The 22,481-nt window shown below is 38.7% G+C and overlaps 1 protein-coding gene and 1 long non-coding RNA gene across 2 annotated transcripts; both read left to right on the top strand.

Annotated features, from left to right (window-relative positions):
• Window positions 1-2,645: 2,645 nt before the first annotated feature.
• LOC124171041 lies at window positions 2,646-7,009 on the top strand. Its single transcript, XR_006867630.1, has 4 exons — window positions 2,646-2,855; window positions 3,838-3,920; window positions 4,028-4,104; window positions 6,936-7,009. It is a non-coding gene; the product is annotated as an uncharacterized LOC124171041 (long non-coding RNA).
• Window positions 7,010-19,577: 12,568 nt separating this feature from the next.
• Window positions 19,578-22,273, top strand: LOC124171292. Its single transcript, XM_046550438.1, has 2 exons — window positions 19,578-19,707; window positions 21,474-22,273. The coding sequence occupies exons 1-2, from the start codon at window positions 19,578-19,580 to the stop codon at window positions 22,271-22,273; spliced, it is 930 nt and encodes a 309-aa protein (XP_046406394.1).
• Window positions 22,274-22,481: the final 208 nt, after the last annotated feature.

Here is a 22,481-nt window from a genome sequence, read left to right as displayed (position 1 = left end):
TGCTGCCCTCGAGCGCCCAAATTTTAAAACTCGTCTGAATATAAATGTCCACTGGAAAAATTATTCTATTACCAATAACTCCACTCACCCGTTTTGAAAATCATCTTCACTACGCTGAAGCTTATTCCCGATTCATAATCGCTCTCAACGTCTCAAAATGATCACATTGTTCTCATCCGCATACTTCATTTCCAGTTTTGGCGAGCAACGCGAACGCAGGTAAGAACTTAAGATAACCAACGCACGTGTTCAGACGGACGACGCGCGGTACGGACCAAGGTCGCGAGTGAGCTTATGTGAACGGGGTGTCATGCTTTATTTTAGTTTTTCACACCGCAGCGCGCTTCTTTCAATATGGGCTCCATCGGCTATTTCATTTCATTGCCAATTAGAATTATAGAGTTCGAAAAAAAGTGAACCTGGATTTTTTGTTTCCCTATTCTTCGATTAGTTTTCGAGATATTCGCCACGAAAATTCGATGCCTAAAACCCTTCCAAAATAAGTTTGCAACGCGATGAACTCTGAAAGCGAGATGGTCGCCACTTCACAAACCCTCGGCCTTGAGCACAGACCTCCGGAGGTTCGTTGTTGTTATTCTATTTTGGGGCGTTCTCAAATAAATTAGACAGACGGAAGGGGAGAATATGCTAGTTGAGGACGTTCGTGTGTTTTTACAACTATTTTCATAAACATTATTTTTTCATTCTATCTAAACAAATTACGAAGTCATTCAATATAAAAAATTATTAAATTGCACACAAAAATCATAACACTCTAAACAAGCTTCTATACACAAAAAGAAAATCAGAGACCCCTAAAAATCTGAGAGGACGAATATTCAAACGTACCTGAATCTATATACTCTCATTGTGTAGTAAACCGATACAGGAACCACTGTTCTTGTTCAGCCAAGCACTGAAGTTTTTGAGACATTATTAAGATAAAAGAGTTTTTTCTTCTTCTCATTTATTTTCTGCGCACCGCTTCTGCATACACGTTTACTATTAACACTTCATGGAGGATGAAACTCACTCACTAACCAAACCAGCATTCACTGAACTAGTAAGGTTTTTAGGAGAGATGACCTACGTATTTCGCTAGTTTCAAAATCACAAGCTAGATATGCATTCTAAAATTTATGATAAAACCTTTCAATAAGGAATTTAAAAGGTATTAAACAACATACCCATTATGAGCAGCTACCACCACTATCCTTTAATTGAACACAAGCTGATAACTTTGATTGCTAACACAAAATATTCACAAATTCACAATTTCATAACGAGCATCAGAATTTCGGTGCACTTCAATGGAATTTGAACCGATTGGAGAATGAAACGTGTGGCGCCAATTCCACGGGGCTTGAGGGGGGCCGAACTCCCTCAAAAATTCGTATTGCTTGTGAAGAAAAAATGTGTCAGGCTTGTCGATTTTCCCCGGAGTGTCTAAATATCAAGATTCGAGTTGTCAGGGTTCTAATGTTGATCCTATGGCCCTTCTAAAATGCTTAATAAACTTAAGTCACTACTTATAATATTTGCCGGGGAAGATCCCCGGTTTGGGCCCCCCAATATTTTTTGCAAGTCGGCGTCCCTGAATGAAACTAACAGCAATAAGTATTCAGAGGGGTCGCGGACAATACGCAGCATTTCAGCAGGTTAAACATTCTGAAAATATCACGTGTTGCTACGACTGCATTACATTCGCGTTCATCAACGGTTGCTACTTTATATTTAAGCATATTTTTTTAAGAGGACGGAATAAAATAAGCGATTGAAACTAAACTCCCTAATCTCTGGATGAAAGTAAGAAAATGCAAATTAGTGATATGAAAGGGTGAAATATCAGCATGTAATGGGAACAATAATAATTTTTATTTATCGATCAAGGATCGTATATTACTGTGAGCCACAGAACAGAGACATTGAACACGCATAGGAAGATAAATGATTCATAACAATGTATCGAAAGAACGATAATATATGCAGAATAAAATATCAATCATAAGACAAACGCTTGAGGAAGCACAAACAAACACTAAGTTCATGCGAGGATATCGTTTGCAAAAATGGGCATGAAAATTCCGTAAATATTCACATAAAACAAGTATTTTCCTTACCTTTCCACAGCTTTCGGAAAGCGAAACAACCTCCAATCCGAAATATGGGTATCACACCCGGAAACACAGCATTAGTACCTCATGTTCAAAATCACACACACGCGGATTACAATGACGTCTGACTTGCTGCTATAACAGTCGAAATGTGTGCAGTCACCGGCGTGGGCAGGTAGGACCACATGAGTTCCACGAAAACCCTCGCCTACTTCCTCCTCCCTCGCCGTCACCTCCCCTACCGCTTGTAGTAATACTCCCAGATGGCGTGAGTGTCCAAGCTACCCGGAAGCCCCAGCCAAGGCCGTTTATCAGGCCCGGGGGAAGAGGTACCACCGACCGCCACTCCGCCTATAGTTGGAGTACGCTATAACTCAAATATATTTTTTCAATTTTAATGATGAAGTGCTTTCAGATATTCGTATTTTTATTTTTATTGATATTTTTGACATTATTACATAACGCAAAGTAATATTTTCATTCGAACATGTGTTTATGTTTTGAATCGTTTCAACGGACATTGCGCACCGTTCCATTCCGTCCATCAGCTGTGTTGTTGTTGTCGTCATATTCGTTGTGGGCCGTGTTCTTTTTTGCTTTTAACGCAGAAAAGGTTTGTTAATTGACAATTTTCTGGAAGTGTAGTGACATTTAACGCCTCAAAATGCAAGATAAATGTGCAGTTAGGGGTTGTCAATCGAAAGATTGCAAGTTTTTTCGATTTCCGCGAACTGTTTCCAGGTGAGTGTTTTCTTCATTCAGTCATATATATAATTATTTGATATAATCTGTTAAGTTTTCAAGCCATATTAGCTAATAATGTAATTCTTTCTTCAAGGAATTTTGATTTTCATTCAATAATCATTCCAATGTGTCTATTAACTTGATGGGGTTGTTGGAAATGCTGGTGGTGAACGTTGTTGATGCAACGTTTTCAAGATACCCTCGTTATTTTTCACCAATTGTCATTCATATGTGTCCGACATTCGTTCTGCAAGATTGGTGAAATGTTTCAGAGTGTAACTTGTTAACATGATCATTGCATCAGCAATTTCCACGTACCGTTTTAATTGCATGTAGCAACTGAACACAATTATTTTATCTATAAAAGGAGGAGAGGCAGAGTGATAACTTGTTGAGCCATCGGTGGAGATGCATGGAAGTATTTCCATTAATATACGCTGTAGTATAAGAACTTGTTCATGTGATTTGTGGACCTCCTGTATTATATGAAGATTTGATTCGCTGGGTGATTGTTGACCTATTTTTGCAGTGGAGGTATTCATATCTCAGGGCCTGTGTTTCCGGTCCCAAGCCCGGGAAAAGGAGGAGGGTTTCTGTTGTTACTTAATTAGTGTCCATTTATAAAGTGATTCTTATTTTCCATCAGTCATTCTTCGTATAGTAAATTTTGGGAGTGTAAATAGAATTTTAGCTTAGAAATAACTGAACAGATGTGAAATAATCCTTAGATATAGGATTAGAGTGTTTTCCACTGAAAATTTTACAAATGAGTAGTTGCTGTTTGACAAATGTAGTTGCAGTTAATTGGTTCTTATGACACATTAGGATGGTATGAATGAAATATATAAATTTCAATTCATACCATCATTTATGAAGATATATGATGGTATGAATTGAAATTATATTGCTCATAAATGACTACTCAATAGCTGGGCATTTAAATATTTTCATTATTGCCATCAATCATTTTCATTTTCAGCAAGCTCTTTGATGCATTCTGGCTACCTCTAGATGGCATGAAAGAGATATGAGGATGATCAATCTGTTGCTGTTGAAACAAAGGTATGTTACTACAAAGGGACTGAACCATATATGTACATTAACTTTTAGATCTGAAACAATTGTCATCATTGCCACCAATTAAAATATATCCATTGTATTACTTGCAGCAAGCCGGTTGATGTATTCCAGTTACCTCTGATGGCATGCCGTATCTATGGTCTAGGAATCTACTGTTTTGCTAAAGGTAAGTAAGTCAAGAGGAAATGTAATAATTTTCTAAATCCCTCCATTCCTTCCACACTTTTCTGATCGAATGTTGAGGCTCACATTTTAAAAAGTATCTATCGATTAGTTAGAGAATTCATTGATGGATTTTTAGCATCAAGTCTTGGAAGTATATTGACCAAGGCCTGAAATGAAGTCACCATGTATTTTTGCATGTATATTCCACTTCATACAAAATTTTGTCCAGAATGATTATCAACTATTATATGAATGTGGATTCTCAAACTCTTTGTCATTCTCTTGTAATATTGCATGCAATTTTCATAAATTTTTGACAAGTTTGATGCATTAAACCAAACTTATTGATGACTTCAGCTATTCTATGAATACAAGTATTCTGCCATTACTTGTTACTTCATGAATACAGTAACATATTCATTGTTGTAAGCAGCTGAGAAATCAATTCACAACTACATTTGGTCCTCTGTTATTTTTAATTCTGACACTCTGCCTTCAGATCTTCTGATCAAACTATTTCATATGTTTAAATTTTTGATTCAGTTTAGTATGACCTCTGTTATGTCCTCTGTTATTTTTAATTCTGACACTCTGCCTTCAGATCTTCTGATCAAACTGTTTCATATGTTTAAATTTTTGATTCAGTTTAGTATTACAATTTCATGAAGTCAGAAGTATTTCATAAGGATATTTCCTCAAAGAGTGTGCCAACAATTTGATGAACCATTCTATCATTCAGTTCTTCCTGTTTCATTTTCATTAAGTGGACACCAAATGAGTAATGCCTTTACACTAACGCCTTTTAGGTTATGATACACTAATGACTAATATCCCTGAAAAAAATTAACTCCACCATGGTGGGTAAAGGAAGGGTAGTAGCCTTCATGGTGGGTAGTTACCCTTGCACAACCCACGCCCTACCTACCATTAAGGGTAAGGGAGGGATAGAAAAATCCTTCGTCTACCCTTCCTTGGAACTCCTTCCCTTACCATCTGTGTAACCTTCCTCTAGCCATCATTAAGGGTAAGGTAGCCACCATTAAGGGTAGAAAAATCCTTTGTTTACCCTTCCTTGGGACTTAGCATTTATAACTGAGGAAAACATATCCTGAAAGTGTCTCCTCAGCTACTTTCACCTGCTAAAGAGTATTGAGTTCTGCACAAGAACGTAAGCAGTCTTTGAAAGCAAAGATAGACGGGCTACACAACTAATCTTTAAAACTCCCTTAAGGAAAACAATAATATACATATTCAGTGGCATAGTCAGCCCCTATGAAAAAATTGTATAAACCTGTTTGACAATTTTATACATTACCATGGCAATGTATAAGAATGTATAAAAATTTGAAAGAGGTTTATACAATTTTTTCATAGGGGAGGGGTGGGGTCCCGGGGGATTTGGACCCTCCGCCGCCCGAAATATAAAAACAATCATTTTCCTTCATAAAAGAAAACAAAATATTGAAAAATAATGAATTTAAAAAATATGTACTTCTTTAACTATCGAAGTTTTTCGATTATGAAAAGTGTTTGAATTAGTTGAAAACCCTTTATTTAGTATCCTGTTTTTCAAAACTTTCCCCACCTGGTTTTGGACCCCCCCTCCCCCCAAACGAAATTCCTGGCTATGCCACTGTACACAATAGTTTCTATAATTGTGTGAAAAAAAGCTCATTTAGAAGTTCTTTCATTAACATTTTTAGGATGTAACATATTTGTGTGGCTGACAATGGGACATCGCTAGAGTGATGTTCGGTACTTGAATGCCGATCTTATTTTCTGAAACGAAATAGGTAGAAAAAAGTCACAGCTTTCTTCCACATAGGCCTGGGTGCGAATCTCATCTTAAGATTTTGTAGTATAAGTTCCGTTGAGAAGCAATATCTGACAAGTACCTCGATAGCTGAGGTTGTTAAGGCACTTGTTCATTATCCTCCAATATGTAGGTTCTGGATTCAAGACCATGTAAAGGCTAATTTTTTTTCTGTCTTATAACTTTAGAAATCACTGTTACAACTCATCCCCATTCGTTTAATTTAGTTTTTATATTAGTCCTACCCTTCCTGTACCCTTTATTGAGGCTGGTCCAACCCTTCCCGTACACTCCAGGAAGGAGAGGGCCTACCCACCAATGTTCTAAAATACCCTTCGTCTACCCTTGCTGAAGGGTATACGAAGGGTACACCTATCCTTCCCTTACCCTCATTGGAGGGTACACCTCACCACAATGGAGAAGTTTATTTTTATCAGGGATCTGTTAAGCATATGGTGACATAATTTATCTCAACAAAAAATATTTATACACTCAGTTTTCCTTTGAATGACAGCGATTGAATTTTTCATTCTAAGAGTTAGTCGCATTCGGCCTAGTCTTTAAGGTGACAGATGAGTTATCTTCAGCTCCTTTGTATTAACTCCTGAGTGTGTGTTAGCAAATATTCATATTTACAGTATCTCCTGATGTTTTTTTAATTTTTAACAAATCACCTGCTTTTTAAATTTTTACTACAAATGTATTAGGAACAACCTATAAATTTCATGACAACCTTAAATTGATTTTTCTGTATTCCTACAAAATCATTCCAAAAAGGTGGGAGTAGGGCTCCCAAGACATCATGTTAGGTCCTAATGATGAAGTGAGGCCCAATTAAATTGTTCCAATTGTTCCTAAACCAAAAACATGATAGTGTAAAGGCATTACTAAGTTGGTGACCAATGTGTTATTTTAGAAAAAGTTTGGTTCTCCCTTCTCCTAGGATTTTAATATTACTTTTACCTTAGAGAGAATGGTGGTGATTGCCATGTCTCATTCGTGTCCTTCATTTCTTTCAGGTTATTTGGTTGAATTAGCAATCAGGGATCATCATTGTGGAAAAAGTGAAGAACAGCTATAATTTCTGGCAAGACTAGAGGAAAATTGATATTTTTCATATTTTTGTACTTTTTTCATTATTTATCATGAATTGTGTTACTGTGTAGCTGCACATTATTGAGTTAATTAAATTTTTGAGTTGACAATATTGTATTATTTGAATTTTTTAAAGCAGCGCATGCTATTTTCAACTTTGCCTACAATTGCCTTTAGAGTTATTCCATTGCTTTAGGGGTATTTTTATCGATAATATGATTTATCATCATCTTTTGTAATGATTGATGAATGAATGCTCATTAAATTCTCAAGTTCTCAGTAAAGTGACAAATAATTCTCAACAAGCTGCTTTAGCTGCTTAATAACGATGAAGTGGTTTTGCTATGGATATTTTGGCCTATAAGAATTCAAATTACCTCCAGTTTATTTAATTGTTGGTAATTTGAATTGTTATAGGCTGAAATATCCATGCAAAAAAATTAAATCGAAAACTTAAACAGAATTGGGAAGAAGCCCGGTTTGAATTTCCCGGTGACAACTAACGCCATCTATACTTGGAGTAGGTACTAGATCGGCCAGGCCATAAATATATTACACAGTTGGCACCTCTTGCCCCAGCCTTCCTAAAGGCTGTCTAAGGTGCACAACGGATAACACAATCTATATGACGAAAATAGAGAAAATTTGTGTGCGCGCGCAGCTTCCCCCTCCAACAACGCTTCCTTCCCAACTTCCAGTCCTGAGAGAACTACTTGGCACTGATTCCCACGGTACCCTATGTGAAAAAAACAAACAAGAGAGGTGCGTAATTATACTCCGACATTGTAATATGATATTTTTTCCCGACGAACGAATTGGGTTCTCGACTACTCAGGAACACCTGCGGGGATATCTGGTTTCGCTACGGAAATGGAGGCTTTGGGAAGAGCCGACTAGACTCCTTGCTTTGAGATTGTGGGGAGCAATGGATTTGGGCTTTTGGGTCGGTCGCGGTGCGTCGCGGTGCGTCGCCACAACAGGGAAAGTGAGCGAGGGAGGAGAGTGAGTAGAGGGGAGGGGGGGAAGGCGGAGGAGGGGAGGGGGAGACGGTATCAGCGGAGAGAAGGCAGGGAGGGATGATGGACGGCCGAGGTTCCTCCAAAGAATAAAAAAAACTTGAAAAGCAAGCGAGGGCTGACGCAAATGATGATTCGAAAGATCATCCCTACACGGTGAATGATCATTCGAATGATCATTCGCAAGAAATTCATACGCCGGTACCGCTATACACGGTGAATGATTTCAGCGAATTTTCTGCGCAGAAATGATGCGCACTGGTGCGACTATCGATAGTGTATCTCGATTCTAATGATAATTCCGACCGTTTCTGACAACGACCAAATTTGTTTTGGAAGTTGCAGACGACGGAATGCTTTGTTTACATGTGCGCTTCAATATAATTTTGTATTGCTTTTACTTTCCGTGGTGTATGACGTTCTAAGTAATGAGAGGAATTATAACGGTAGACATTGATAGCGGAAAACCACTTTATTAAGGGCGCGTTTCGTAATTCACTGGCAGTACTGCTACTGCTGCTGCAAAACGGAACGGAAAACAGTATTGCCACTGTAAGCAAATTAGTGATTTTGGAACGGTCAACAGTAGCTGCTGTTGATAATTTCGCGGGAAATAGTGGACATAGCAACCCCTTTGAAAGAGATTAATTCTAGATATAATTGGGATTTTATGGATTTCAAAATACGGGTTTAATACAGATTTAATACTTTCTGTGTTTGTAGGGAATGAATCGTGCAAATACCATTTTCAAAATAAATTGAATATATATACGTAGTAAGCATGAAAGTTCGAAATTGATCGATTGCAGCCTAAATAAATATTTTTAAAAACATCCATTGCAATTGAGGATAGACATGTAAAACTTTCAAAATTAAAAGTACTTCAATCTCAGGTTGACAAATGCCTTCAAACAGTGCGTAAACATAATCAAGAACAATTTACAAGGCACCAATACAGGAATTAATTAGGTGTACCTCTATATTCATGTTTGAAGAAAATTTAAACGTAATACACGCTATACACTTCACATATTCGTACTTCAAGCAATGGCACAAAACAATTAGGTCAGTATCCTGAAGCTTAAGCAGACGATAACATACGTACAGTTAATATGGTAGAATAATGTAGTATAGAGAGACGAATTTCCAACGTGTAATTAAAATTGCTTTTGCCATTACTTATGTTATTATTACGCTCACACATTAAACGGTACGGTGGAACAAGAAAGTATACGTAGATATTGCATTGCATTGATAAAAGAAATCAACAAAGTTTATGCATGCATTTATGTAACACACGATACCGATACATACATTGAGAACGTAATTTTAATAATGATACTTTCTTGCATTGAAGTTTTCAGGAATTTCTTGTACCACTGGAATTTACGAGACACTATCGGTAAATCACACGAAGTTAGCAAAACAAATATTTCATATAGGTAAGTAATCAAATCACTCATTCGCGCACAACTTGCCATTATCAATATCAACAATATATATTTATAATTTAAAATTGGAGTTCTTATTCTCAGTTTACGTGAATATATTATGAATTATGTACGCCATACTTCATTTACTTGCGTACCATATGTTATTAAGCAAAGCGGTTGCTGTGTTCCAAATACAGGTGAACATCGCCTTTCGTCTGCTTACTGCCGCAACTGCTGCTCTCGGCTTGCAGCAGCCACAGTAGAGTTCACAGTAGGGAACGTCATCAAATGACTGACGTCATCGGTTACTGTACCGTACTGCCAGTTGATTTTGGAACGGTTTGGCAGCACTGTCAGTACTGCCAGTGAATTTCGGAATGCGTCCTAAATCGTGCGTTTTGTGATACCGTAACGAAGTACATAATAAGTTGTTTTCGCCGCAGAGCAACGATGATATGCTTCAAGATAGTACACTCTTGAACATGATCATGAGGAAACTTACGCTTCAAATGGCTACCCGAGGTCTTTTCCCTTCCAATTCAGTAAATTATTAAATACGTGAAAAAATAATTGTGGGCAAAACTGCACGTTGTTTCTCGCTCAGAAAAATCCTACCTTATGGAGACGAGTCCCGTTTTGATGCAGCAGCGCCCAGCTCTAATAAAAAAATACACAGTAAGCTTAAAGCAAAAGCTCCATTAGGGTGAAGGCCGGTCGACAAGGAGTTTTTATGTTTGGGGTCCCTTCGGGTACACAGCCTTCACAATGCAGTCGAGCAAAGGTCATCTCTGCGCGAGAGAAGAAAGGTAACGGGAAGATGAAAAAATGAAGGGACCTGCTCTATTTTCCAAGGAGTGCGCTTCAGCATCCTCATACTTTCTACTATGAAGTTGGCTCTGTGTTATCTCATTCTTTGCTACTCCCCCATTACCGTAAAACTACGAATGCTCTCAAGATATCTTGTGCGAAATTTGCGAAATTGCAATTGCGCGAAATTACAATTAAAGGCTATATGAGTAAGTACCTCAATTATTCACCACAGAGAAATCACTATATTTTAAATATCGATACTAGGGAAGAATGTGGACTGTGACATTCATGGACTAGTTTATGGGGCTTGCTCCTTGACTTATAATTTGGAGTCTAGCCCCAAACTTAAGCGTTCAAATCTTTAATAATGTTTAATAATTGTAAATTAAACAAAATATAGACGTAATCGAAGAGAAAAACGACGTTTTTATTCATTAAATATCAGAAATGTTATTTCCGTATTACCCTATTTAGAAGAATGATGTTAAGAAACTTTTTTACTGCGGTTAACGCGTTTCGGCTCACTGATCCATCATCTGGTACAAGACATCGTTAATTCAACCTAAGATTTTAGGTTGAACTAACGATTGTATAGTTAAAATGGAGGGAAATTTTTATATATTAGGATTACATGAAAATTATCTGGGATAAAAATAGTATCACCGGGCGAAAAAAGATCCAAATAGATCTTAAATCAAAGACTAGTCTAAAATTCTTTGCAGTTAATTTTTCATATATATTTCCTCATGATTACCTATAACCCCTCAGCTCTCGAAAAATAATTTTACAAGGAAAAGAAATGAGATAACCTTACAGACACGCCACAACACCATTTCGTACTCCACGAGTTGGCGTTACTACGAACCTGCAAAGAAATAGAAAATATTTTATAATAAAGAAAACAGGAAATTACATTCTATACCCAAACCTGAAAATTATCGGCCATAATTCGGGACAAAATTAGTGGCTTTAATTATCATAAATTCTTGAGTTCACATTCAGAAAAATCATCGCTGGTCATTTAAATAAAGTATTATATTCAAAATTACAATAGATTCTACTGCTTGAAATGAGTTTGAATTATAAAATGACCCAAGTGATTCAATGAAAATCATTTGGTGAAATTAGAAGATTTTATTTATATCAACCATCCAAAAAGTTCACTAAATCACCTCTCAAAACGTACCATTTATTAAAGACTATAAAATAAAATGCCGCTATAACTATAAGAAATTAACTTTATTACAAAATACGTAGGCTTTCCTGAAGAATTATATTTGTAAAATTTCTCCCTTCGTCACCAGGGTAGACACCAAGAGTCTATGGGTCTTAGAACTTCAGAAGTCTTGATCCTGACTCAAAATCGACTTGACTAACTTTAGTATAAAGAGATCTCAATTGAGCCCTGAAGTTCATTCCGACTTCTCTACAGCGGAGAAGTTGAGTCTAAGCTGTTGAGTGGCCAATTTCCAAGATGTCCGCCGCCGTCGCCTTAAGTTTTTAAAATGAAATATCTCTCGTAAAACAATTTCACGAGTGATATTGTGCTCCATTAATGTGAGTTATTGATCAGCGGGATGCCATGAGTGACAATAGATTAGGTTATTTCATATTATTTAAAATGTTGCTGAACTCTAAAAAAAATTAAAATTTTTAACTGAACTCCACCATAATTACACTAGAACAAGTTATCTGGACGGAAGTGAATTTCTAAAATACAAGATTTTCCCTGCTTTGATTGAACACAGCTTTTAAGACGTCCGGTAGGTAATTGATCATGAAATCGGAAATACTGACACTATTTTTGAAAATTGAATATCCAGGGACACAGGCATTTAGTACAAAACCTCAGAATGGAGGGCTCAGAAATAAAAATATGCACCATATTCCGTGGGCGCGCCCACCTCCATAATAGAACAAGAGGGAGAATATTTATTCCAGCCCACCTTAATCAAACAGATTTCAAAAATTAATTTCTCAAATATCACGTATACTACTAAAGCACACTCTGTTTTGACATTATAGCCGTACTATGCTGAGGAAGTATCTCGCTTTAGATATTCACACTGAGAAGGAAGACTGTGATTATGACATTTACGAAATTGAAATGAATTTAATATGAAAGGATAGATTCAATTTTCCCCCTATATTGCAAGATGCGAATGTAACAGAAATGGCTGAAGGTGAGGATATCGTGTGGCGGGGGAAAATAGTACGTGAGAAAGGGAAAAAAGGAATATTACAGTAGATTTTATTAATATTTATGACGCTGTTATAATGGCATCCTAAAATGGCAAAATGGGCTCTGGGAGTTAAAGTCATCTTTGGGATGGAGAAACAAGACGGGAGCCCCCCTGCTGAAAACCCTCCTCTCCCCTAGCTATATGCGTACATGCGTGAACATCCCCGCCACTTCTACTAGAATACTGCCATAATTTTATGGCTCCCACGAAAGAATGGCCCCAGGAATGGGTGAGCCATATTAATATTCGCTACAACATCTAGTAGAAGGAAGGGCTCGCGACCAGAACAAATCATTAGACCAGTTAATGGAAAAAAAATCAAGCAAAACGACTTGAACATTCATTCGAGTGCTATGGTTACAAAAAAAAATACTAGCGGGGACTATCTCATAGCTTCCGTCAGGACACTATCACTTGGACATTCCTGACGAAACAGCGGCCTGTGGCTGTGGTAAACGTAGATTAGCGGTTGAAGGGGAGGGATGGGTAAAAAGAGGGATGAATTCATACGGCCACATTATATAAATAAGATTATATGACCCAAGTTCATAAATGGAGCAATCTTTTTAAAATTCCGGCCTCGATTGCCTGCCTGCTATAAAAGGATAAGCAATTTATCGCTCCAATTTCCCTCCACGACCCCTGAACTCTTTCTCGGGCAATCGAGCATCTTCCCTTCCCACAATTCCTGGCTCGTAAACACCACCAGAGCTTCCCATAACATTCAGAGCACGCGCCCCGCATTTTACAACAAAAGGCACGCCAGGGAGCGACCAGGCACGGCCTTGGAGCACGCGCGTCTTGAGAACCAGTATGTTAGGCTGCGCACGGAGATCGGTAGAGAGGTTCCTCACGGAGGTAATGTTGCTCACAAATTTAGAGGTACTCACAATTCGCGTGGGTTAAAAAAAATATTGGACGTGTTGAAGCAATAAACTCATCACGCAAAAACTGCAACTTGCAACATGCAACTTTTACAAGCACACTATGATAACCAAAAGCAACAAGTGATACCGATCTCATTGCTTCCGTCAGAAAAATGTCACTGCCTGACTGTAGTCAACTATTACGCTAGACCAGCGGTTCCCAAACTTTTTCTTTCTGCGACCCATTTTAGCCCATACATTTTAGCCGCGACCCCCTAAAAATGGTTGTCTAAGTTTAAGTACATAGTTCACTTTATTATTCGCACATCTCGCGACCCCTTTCCGAACGGCCCGCGACCCCCAGTTTGGGAACCGCTGCGCTAGACAAACACAAGTAAACATCTACTGTGAAGAGATCAAGAATCGATAGGTAACGTTCTCGATCCTGATCCGATTTTGGCGAAGTTGGAAGAATCGAAGGCTCTGCATCGCGAGCGGGACAAGTTGATTTCATAAAAAAAGCACAGAGTATAGCAACCGCTCGCATTTTTCAACATATAAATTATTACGTATCAATGGCAAGTAAAAATTTAACTTATTTTCTCAGCATGGATATGAACATAAGCCATAGCCATTTATTTATTTTTCTCCTCCCGCCATCAAAAAGCGAAGAGACACTCAAGAACACTTCTGTTCACAGAATAACGGCGAGATAACGCTCTTGACTCTCTAATATCATTGCAGCGTGCCTCGACGAGCACACCAACGACATAATGACTGCTATGTGATCATGGCGCAGCGCAACATTATATATGGCTAACACGGTAGCACCAGCGTTTGGCTTCACATGTGACTACACCGGCTACACTGGTTAACTTGTGGTAACACATGATAAACAAAATGATTCAGAAATTAACCAAGAAAATTTTTGGCTCAGGACGAGAAGTTCAGTGTAAGAAAAAATAAATAGTTTCTTCGCATATATATTCGAGAATTTAAAGGAACTAAAACATAACAAAATGGTGTATTCATCATCATAATTAGTCAGCAATCCCAAGATTGCTTTGACGCAGCTCTCCATTCCTCTCTCCTATCCGCTAGCCGTATCATAGCGACGTATTTCTTCTCTTCAACATTCTTTATAACTCATTGTCCTATGTAACTCATTCGGGGCCGTCCCTTGCCCTTCTTCCCTTCCACCTGTGTCCTTCAACGATTGTCTTCATCAGACCATCATGCCTCAAAATGTGGCCCACTAAGCTGTCCCGTCCTCTGCTTAAGTTTTTTAGGAGGTTTCTCTCGCTCTTCTTAGCACTTCTTCGTTACCTACACGGTCAATCCATTTTATCTTCATCATTCTTCGGTAGCACCACATTTCGAATGCTTCCACTCTTTGACTTCTCTGCTGCTGTCAAGCCTCGCTTCCATAGAGAAACATACTCCATATCTAGCACCTGATGAATTGTTTCCTTACTTATATGCGGGTACAGTCAGCTGTAAGAGGATTCTTCTTTTCGCAGAAAGCCCTCTTGGCCTATGCTATTCTACTACATATTTATTTTTATCGTTAGTAATAATAATAATAATACGTCTTTCTTTGGCGAGATTGGGACTAGGAAGTGCCATCATCCACCTAACCCCTCGTCAAACATGAAATATATGCAGTTAAATACATCGTCAAGTTGCTCATGAAATTACATGCAGAGAAATAACATAAAAATAAATAGAAGTTCCATTTCCAATCAACAAATAAAATTATAAGTTAACAAAGTTACTATTGACCAAGTGTAAAAAGATGTTAGTGAACGTGGGAAAAACCTGAGGATATTGACTGTCGTCCTTATTAGAAAAAAAACCCACGGCAGGGAAACGCCCACACAAGAAGGGGGCTTCCCAGGTGAGGGTTTATTACTTCGATGAAAATATTTCAGCCAAGCACCGAATAGCAAAAGAACCAAGAGAACGCAGTCTCTCGTCAATCGTCGCGGGGATGTCAAAAAAATGGCCGGCGCACTTCTATGGTCGCCTAAATAAAACCTTTAAGACTTACGCATGATACTTGGAGCGCAGAGAGAGAAACTATTTGCCATAACTGAGTCCGGTATTTACATAAAAGGATAGGAGAGAAGGATATTGCCTCTGCATCTGTATTGATGAGCATCGCAGCATTCAATCAACTGGTGCCGTAATCATTCTAGGAAGCATGGAAGGAATCTCTGTGCAACACTAGGAGTGTAACACTCGCATGCACTAACATTCCAGTCGAATACGCAATCTCATCTGCATAAATCTACTCAAGGACAAAACGCATGAACAGGCACGTTTGCCGTGCCTCCATGGGAGTGAATACTCAAATGGGTGAGAAGTTGGGAAAAATAACAACTTCACGGGAAATGCACTTAATATTTAACTTTGCCGGCCCCTGTGGCGGCGGTATGAGGTCCTCGATTGCAAACCCGAAGGTCGCGGATTCGTGACCCGCCTAAGATAAGTTGCCTCTACCCAGGGCATGCGAATTTGTACTCATAGAGTTGAAACTTTGGGACCCTCTAAGTAAAGACCACCACGAGCTATTTTCGGGGTATATGGAAATAAAAAAAGGAAACATTAATTAACATACAGAATGGTAGACTTCTCTCAACAATCATGCATATGACTTTCTTTGATATAAATGGCCTCTTTCAGGCAATAGCAATACAAAAGGACGCATTTCATGCTAAATAAACGTACTCTCATCCATTATATCCATCAAAGGAATGGAGTAATTGGATAAAAGGACAATTTTCACACAAATATTCACCGTGAAGGAAAACAACTAAGAAATAATCTTACCCGCGCGGTATCCCGAGAAGATTTTTCAAAAGTTGTTCGCCGGGAAAGTGTAAAATCATATATAACTAAGAAATATGTTAAAAGAAAGCGGCGAGTTACGTTCTGAATAAACACAAAGAGAGGAACGAAAGCATAACGGAGATTATGGCAGTTTTAGGATTGGAGAGTCTACAGAGCGGGTGGAAAAGAAGTATAATTGGGGGGTCTTATGGAGGAACAATTAAGAATGATAGAGTATGGGGAGGCTTCGAAAAGAACCGGAAGTGCCGCCCTCCATCGGGAAAAAATTACCGAACGTACATTCAAAGTAAAACGCAGATGCTCTAGAATTAATTTTTTTTAAATTTCCATTCCTCAACAGGTTAATTATTGAATGGAATCACTCACTTGGAGATTTGCCAAAACCATAACCTCGCATTACTCATTCATTTAAAAAAACAAGACTAATTCATTCAGGGCCATTTATGAGCACCATTTATCAATTAATATCGGATGTATTAAACATTTTGTACGCTATTGTTTCATGCTTGGTCCCATGTTTATGTATAATGATGCATAATTTTGCTTCCTACGTTCTTCGTTTCATAAAATATAAACAACTAAGCGTACTTGAGTAACTTTACTGTGTCATCTGACCATTGTCAATTCACACTCACTATGAGTAAGTAAATAAATGTTACTCATTCACTACTGTGAAGCAAAATAAGGTTTACTGTACGCAGTACGAAAAATAAATATTATCAAGAATACAGAAAGTATAAGTTAAAAATTAAATGAAAATACGGCTTGCTTGCATTTCTTCACGTTTAATCAGCACTAGTCACTTCTCTTCAGCGTAAGGCAAATCTAGGGTTTATACAATGACTTACGGAAGCAATCTATGCAGTATGATCAGGGCGAGTGGGCGAGAGTCCCAAGTGGAATCTTGGGCCCAGCGAGGGCCCGGGCCCTGTATCTGTACGGCGATTTGGAGCTGGCCGTCCATGCAACCGAGTATATTGCGAAGGGTTAATCGATAAATTCAAAAGATTAGATCCTGAGTTGTGTTACTCTTCGTCGCCATTACATTTGAGAATTTTCCACGGGACAGGCGTTGACAGGCTGTCAGATCTCAACCTCTCAAGCGCGATGGACATTTAATTTTATCCCATCTTAGAGACCGGATGATATTTAAATGGTTTCACCTTTTGGACATGCTCTCATTTAATATTTTTTCATGATATTCAATCAGTAGTCTGAGTAAAATAGTGCTTTACTGTATTTTCATTTTTCCTGATTACATGCTAATTAGTTTTAATTTAAAATGTAACGTCTGACGGAGAAAGAGTTTTAGATAGGTACAGAAGTTCAGGAAGCGTTTTGTGTACGCATGATGACGTTGAGGTCGACAGGACCGTGGGGATATTACCTCCAGGATATTGGATTTTCTTGAACTGGAGTGTACCAGCATGGTCGATTAAATAAGTACGGAATTTCAGCTTGGACTAGAGATTGAAGAGTAAATATCGATGGACATTTGTTTTTTGGGAGAGCGTAACCAACAATTTAATTCTGGAATACAAAACAGTGAAATAAAATTGACATAGGAGTCCATTTGCTTTTTGCGTTGTTTTCTGACCCTCGTGCTCCACACGGACGCTCCAGAGAAGGAGAGGGGATGGCGGAGGGGGGGAGGGAGGGGTAATGGAGGGGAGGGACATCGCGGGCACGTCGTTTCATTTTTTATTCACGCCGGCGAACGCGATAACTCGCTTTCCGAAGTCACCCCGTCAGGGAGACAATTTCAACGCTCCTTCTCGACCCTTTTTCACGTTTATGATTCCCGCGCGAAATACATTTGCAGCCAAAAAGTCGGATAAAACCTCGCATCGCATCGCATTTTTGGTCAACTAATAGTTAATTTCTCGATATTCAGCATCAGCTGGTAATCGGCGTGTTGGTTGTTATTGTATTATGGCTTTTTTGTGTTTGGTGGTTAATTATTCAATTTTGTTCAGCGGTTTGGGTGTGTAATGGCTCTTTTGGGTCTGTTGTATTTAAAGTGTGGGTTTTCTTCGTAGTTCCAAATTGGTGTGAGTAGCGTGTTGTTTGTTCTTTACCTCACTTCGGTATATGCTATTTATTCGCTGGGAATCGCACGTGCACTGGCTGGTGGTCCGAATGTTACGCATTGGACAGTGGAGTGGGAGAATGTTTTTTTATTAGTGGAACGGGTGTAGAGCAGAGTGTGACAAATAGATGGCTCTGTCGTCCATTCCATGTCAAAACTAAGTTCATCTGAAAATGCAATTGCAACAATCAACCGTGTGAAAGCACATTGGGGAGACAATTTTTCATCGTATTTTTTCTCGTTTTAAACCCATTCTGAATCCTGAAAGGTCGGAAACCAGTTCATTTCATATTTATCCTCAAAGAGCGATCAGTAAGTTTAAGGGCAGACGCATACTAGCATGCCGAACACGGTGATTACAAAATTGAAGTACTCACCATCATAATGTTCTCAGGCGATTGACACCAGTTTTTCGTCTTGTCGCACTCGCAGTTTTCTGAGCGTATTGACCCTTGCATCCAGTGATTTTCGGTCCGGGACAGGGTCTGACTATAAGGGTGCTCGCATAGTGAAGAGGTAAGAGGTGGAGGTGGAGATAGAGGTAGAGGTGGAGATGGAGGTGGAGGTAGAGGTAGTATCGCATAGTAAAGAGGTTTGCGCACGCAGCTTTCCTACAGCCTCGAACACAAGCCAGTCTTCCACTGTGTGGCATCCAGTGTACAAGTTATTTGGTTAGTAGTAACATTTTTTCAATGTTTAGCGATAGCAGTGATGACAGCGACGAAATGTCGTCAGCATGTAAGTGGTGGCTGATTGGTACTTCTAGTAATCGCGAATTCAGTGCTCATCCAATTAATCAAGTGCGACAAGATCTGGGAGAATATCACCATCTGTTTTCCCACCTCCACCTCTTACCTCTTCACTATGCGAGCACCCTAAGGGGTAGAGGTAGAGGTAGAGGTCGCGGTACCTCGAGGTAACACAAATACATTGTGTGTTATGGGCGCGCGCATAGTGAGCAGGTCGAGGTAGAGGTGTACCTCGCGGTTCACCAGGAGGTAGCGCGGGACCGCTTTCAAGACAAACGACTTTGTCTTTTCGAGCGGTGTACCGCGAGGTTCATCGGGAGGCTTCTCCGTGATTGGTGCGTTCCATGCCCCCCCTACCACTCTACCCCTCCCCAACCGCTACCCTATTCCACTGGGCGCTACTCCGACACAGTACGCGACGACGTATGCCTACGGTTCTGTATTTTAAAAACGTTTTATAGTGTTGGTTAGTTTTTCTTAATAACTGTGAACGACAGTAGTAGTGAAATGAAGGAGGAAATAATTATCGCAGTGCAAAGTCGTCCAGCTCTGTGGGACAAAAGAAACAAACACCACCACAACCGTCACGTGTTGGACAAAGAATGGAAGGCTGTAGCAGCCGCATTGAACTGTACAGGTATGTCTAGACTAAATTATACAGGGTGTCCAGCTCTGGCTGTCCGAAACTGTACGGGGTCATTTGTAAGCAAAAAATAAACAAATAAGACAATACAACATGAGATTTGTCTTAAAAAATAAGCCCTTTAAACTTTTCAACAGTCGAAGCTGGAGACCTAATATATTAGCAAATTTCCTGGGACGAGGGTATTTTAAACTATAATATATATGGTAATGTAACTATTTTATAATCCTTATATTATCTATTTTAAAGTACCGTATAAGGAAAAGGCCTGAGTCTATAACATAATAAATATTTAGACAGTGGCACTTCATTTTCATGCAAACACTTGAATGTACTGTAACAAATGTACAAAAAGAATTATTGTAATAGGTTAATATAAACAAATCAATACAAAAAGTTAGGGTCCAAGATAATTATTTTTGTTAAAAAACAATTTTTACTTTCAATCTCCTTCAGTTTTTATACATTATTCACAAAGTATGCCTTAAAGCAATTTCTGACTTCTTTCGCACGGTTTGAAGCGGAATTTCTGGATCTCCCCAAAGGTTGTAGATTGGCTTCGGCAGGGACAGGCGGGATGTCGGACACACTTGGACCCCAGCCATCTTTATCAATTATGATATTGTGAAGAATGCACGCAGCCTTTATTTGTTGGTCTGCACTCTCCGGGGATGTTTCAATACACCCACTTAAAATCCGCCATTTAGCATATAAAATGCCAAACGCACATTCAATTGTCTTTCTCGCACTAGACAGCCGGGTGTTGTACACATCCTCAGCTTCACCTACTGTTTTTTGTGAGAACGGCTTCATCAAATATTCCCGCAAAGGATACGCCTCATCCGCAATAAAAACATGGGGCACCTTAACATCACTTCGGGGCAAACATTTTTCACCTGGAACGTTTAGTTCCTTCCGTTCCAACAACTTGCCCAAATCCGATGCCTTGAAAGTGCCCCCATCACTTTGCTTGCCATAACCACCTACATCAACAAATAGAAATTTGTAGTGGTCATCTGCCACTCCTTGCAGAACGATCGAAAATGTTTTTTTGTAATTGAAGTACATGGACCCAGAAAGCGCTGGACATTTTATTTTGCAGTGTTTCCCATCGATGGCACCAATGCAGTTTGGAAATTTCCAAACTTCTTCAAACCTCCTAGCCACAGTTTCAAAATCTGAAATTGTCGGAATGGGCATATGCTTTGGTTGAAAGGTGCCCCATAGTAGTTTGCATACATTCCTCACAATTTTTCCCACTGTATTATCCCCCATCCGGAATGAAAACCCAAGAGTCATATAACTGCTTCCAGTTGCCAAGTACCTGCAATAGAACAACTCAATACAGTATATTTACATCAACACAATCAAAACGTAATAAACCCGTTATTATAAATATCCTATTGTCGATAGACTAATCAATAAACTATTGATATGTTTTGGTAATATGTGTATACTTTCACAGGGTGTCAATTGTGTCGCGGAACACCTCAAGATCTCCGAAATCATTGAAGATGCGGTAATAAAACTTAAGACATTACTAGATAGAAATATAATTTAATAAACTTTTCTTCATGATAAACCCTATGTCGGCTTACGATGAGGCAGCAGAAGATTTATTTATTTATTAAAAATTAATTAATAATTTCTGTTACTGTGTATTCCTTATGGAAGAATAGCTTACAGGTTTTTCTTATGTGTACAAGTTGTCACCTATATTCAATTCTTCAATTTGCCATGCTTTTTATTTTGTATTTCAGATAAAGATGTGAAGCTAATCTGGAAAAATCTGCGAGATGAATTCCGGAAGCAATATAGCAAAACTCCTAGATCTGGAGATGCAGCTCCAGACTCAACATCATCGTGGAAATTTTTTGATTCTATGCTTTTCCTCCGGGACCAATTCGTTCCGAGGAAGTCAACAGGGAACCTGACTGATTTGTCCAACGACACTAACTTTGATGAAGGGCAACTGAACGACGATTTCGTTGAGGAGCAGGTGGATAGCCTTTCCGTGATGGATAACGAAGAAGGGGATCGTGAACTTACACAAATTGACATTCCGAGCACACCTAATCAAAGTGGAAGCAACAATTCGTCGCCTACACCTACACTTACATCAAAGAGAACCACGGAGGAGTACACCAGAACAGGGTACAAAAAACGATTAACAAATCAGGCAAAAATTGGCCAGGAATTAGTAAACATCGAGAAAGAAAAACTAAAATTAAAATTGAACAAAGTGGATGAAGTTAACAAGAATGACGAAGATGTGGGTTTTTTTAACTCTCTACTACCACATGTAAAAACGTTGGACCCAAGAAAAAAAATGATGTTCAGGATGAAAGTTCAAGAATTATTATTCGACATGGCTTATTCACCGGAACAGGAACCATCGTACAAGAACCGTCCCTCAAACCCTGCCATGAGTCACCGGTATGAGTACTACCCTCACACTGAAACCAGTTCATTTGCCCACACTTCCTCTCATACACCGACTCCGCTAACATCACCAGATATTGAGGAACAACGCAATGTCCAGAAATTTACTAACATGTAACAAAGTATTTTCAAATAACAAGGTTATCCTTAATTGTATAATGTAATTTCATTTATTACTTTCCGACTATCCTTAGTGTAAACTATTAAATGGTTATTTCTTCACCTTGAACTAAAAATTGTATTACTTAGCACCGAACAAGTATTTAACTGTTTGAAATCAACAATAAATTCATGACTTGATTATTATATATAATATACTTTTATAC

This window comes from Ischnura elegans, chromosome X (genome assembly GCF_921293095.1).
Source record: "Ischnura elegans chromosome X, ioIscEleg1.1, whole genome shotgun sequence".
In the NCBI taxonomy this organism is placed as follows: Eukaryota; Metazoa; Arthropoda; class Insecta; order Odonata; family Coenagrionidae; genus Ischnura; species Ischnura elegans.
This window is presented reverse-complemented; position numbering and strand designations above follow the sequence as displayed.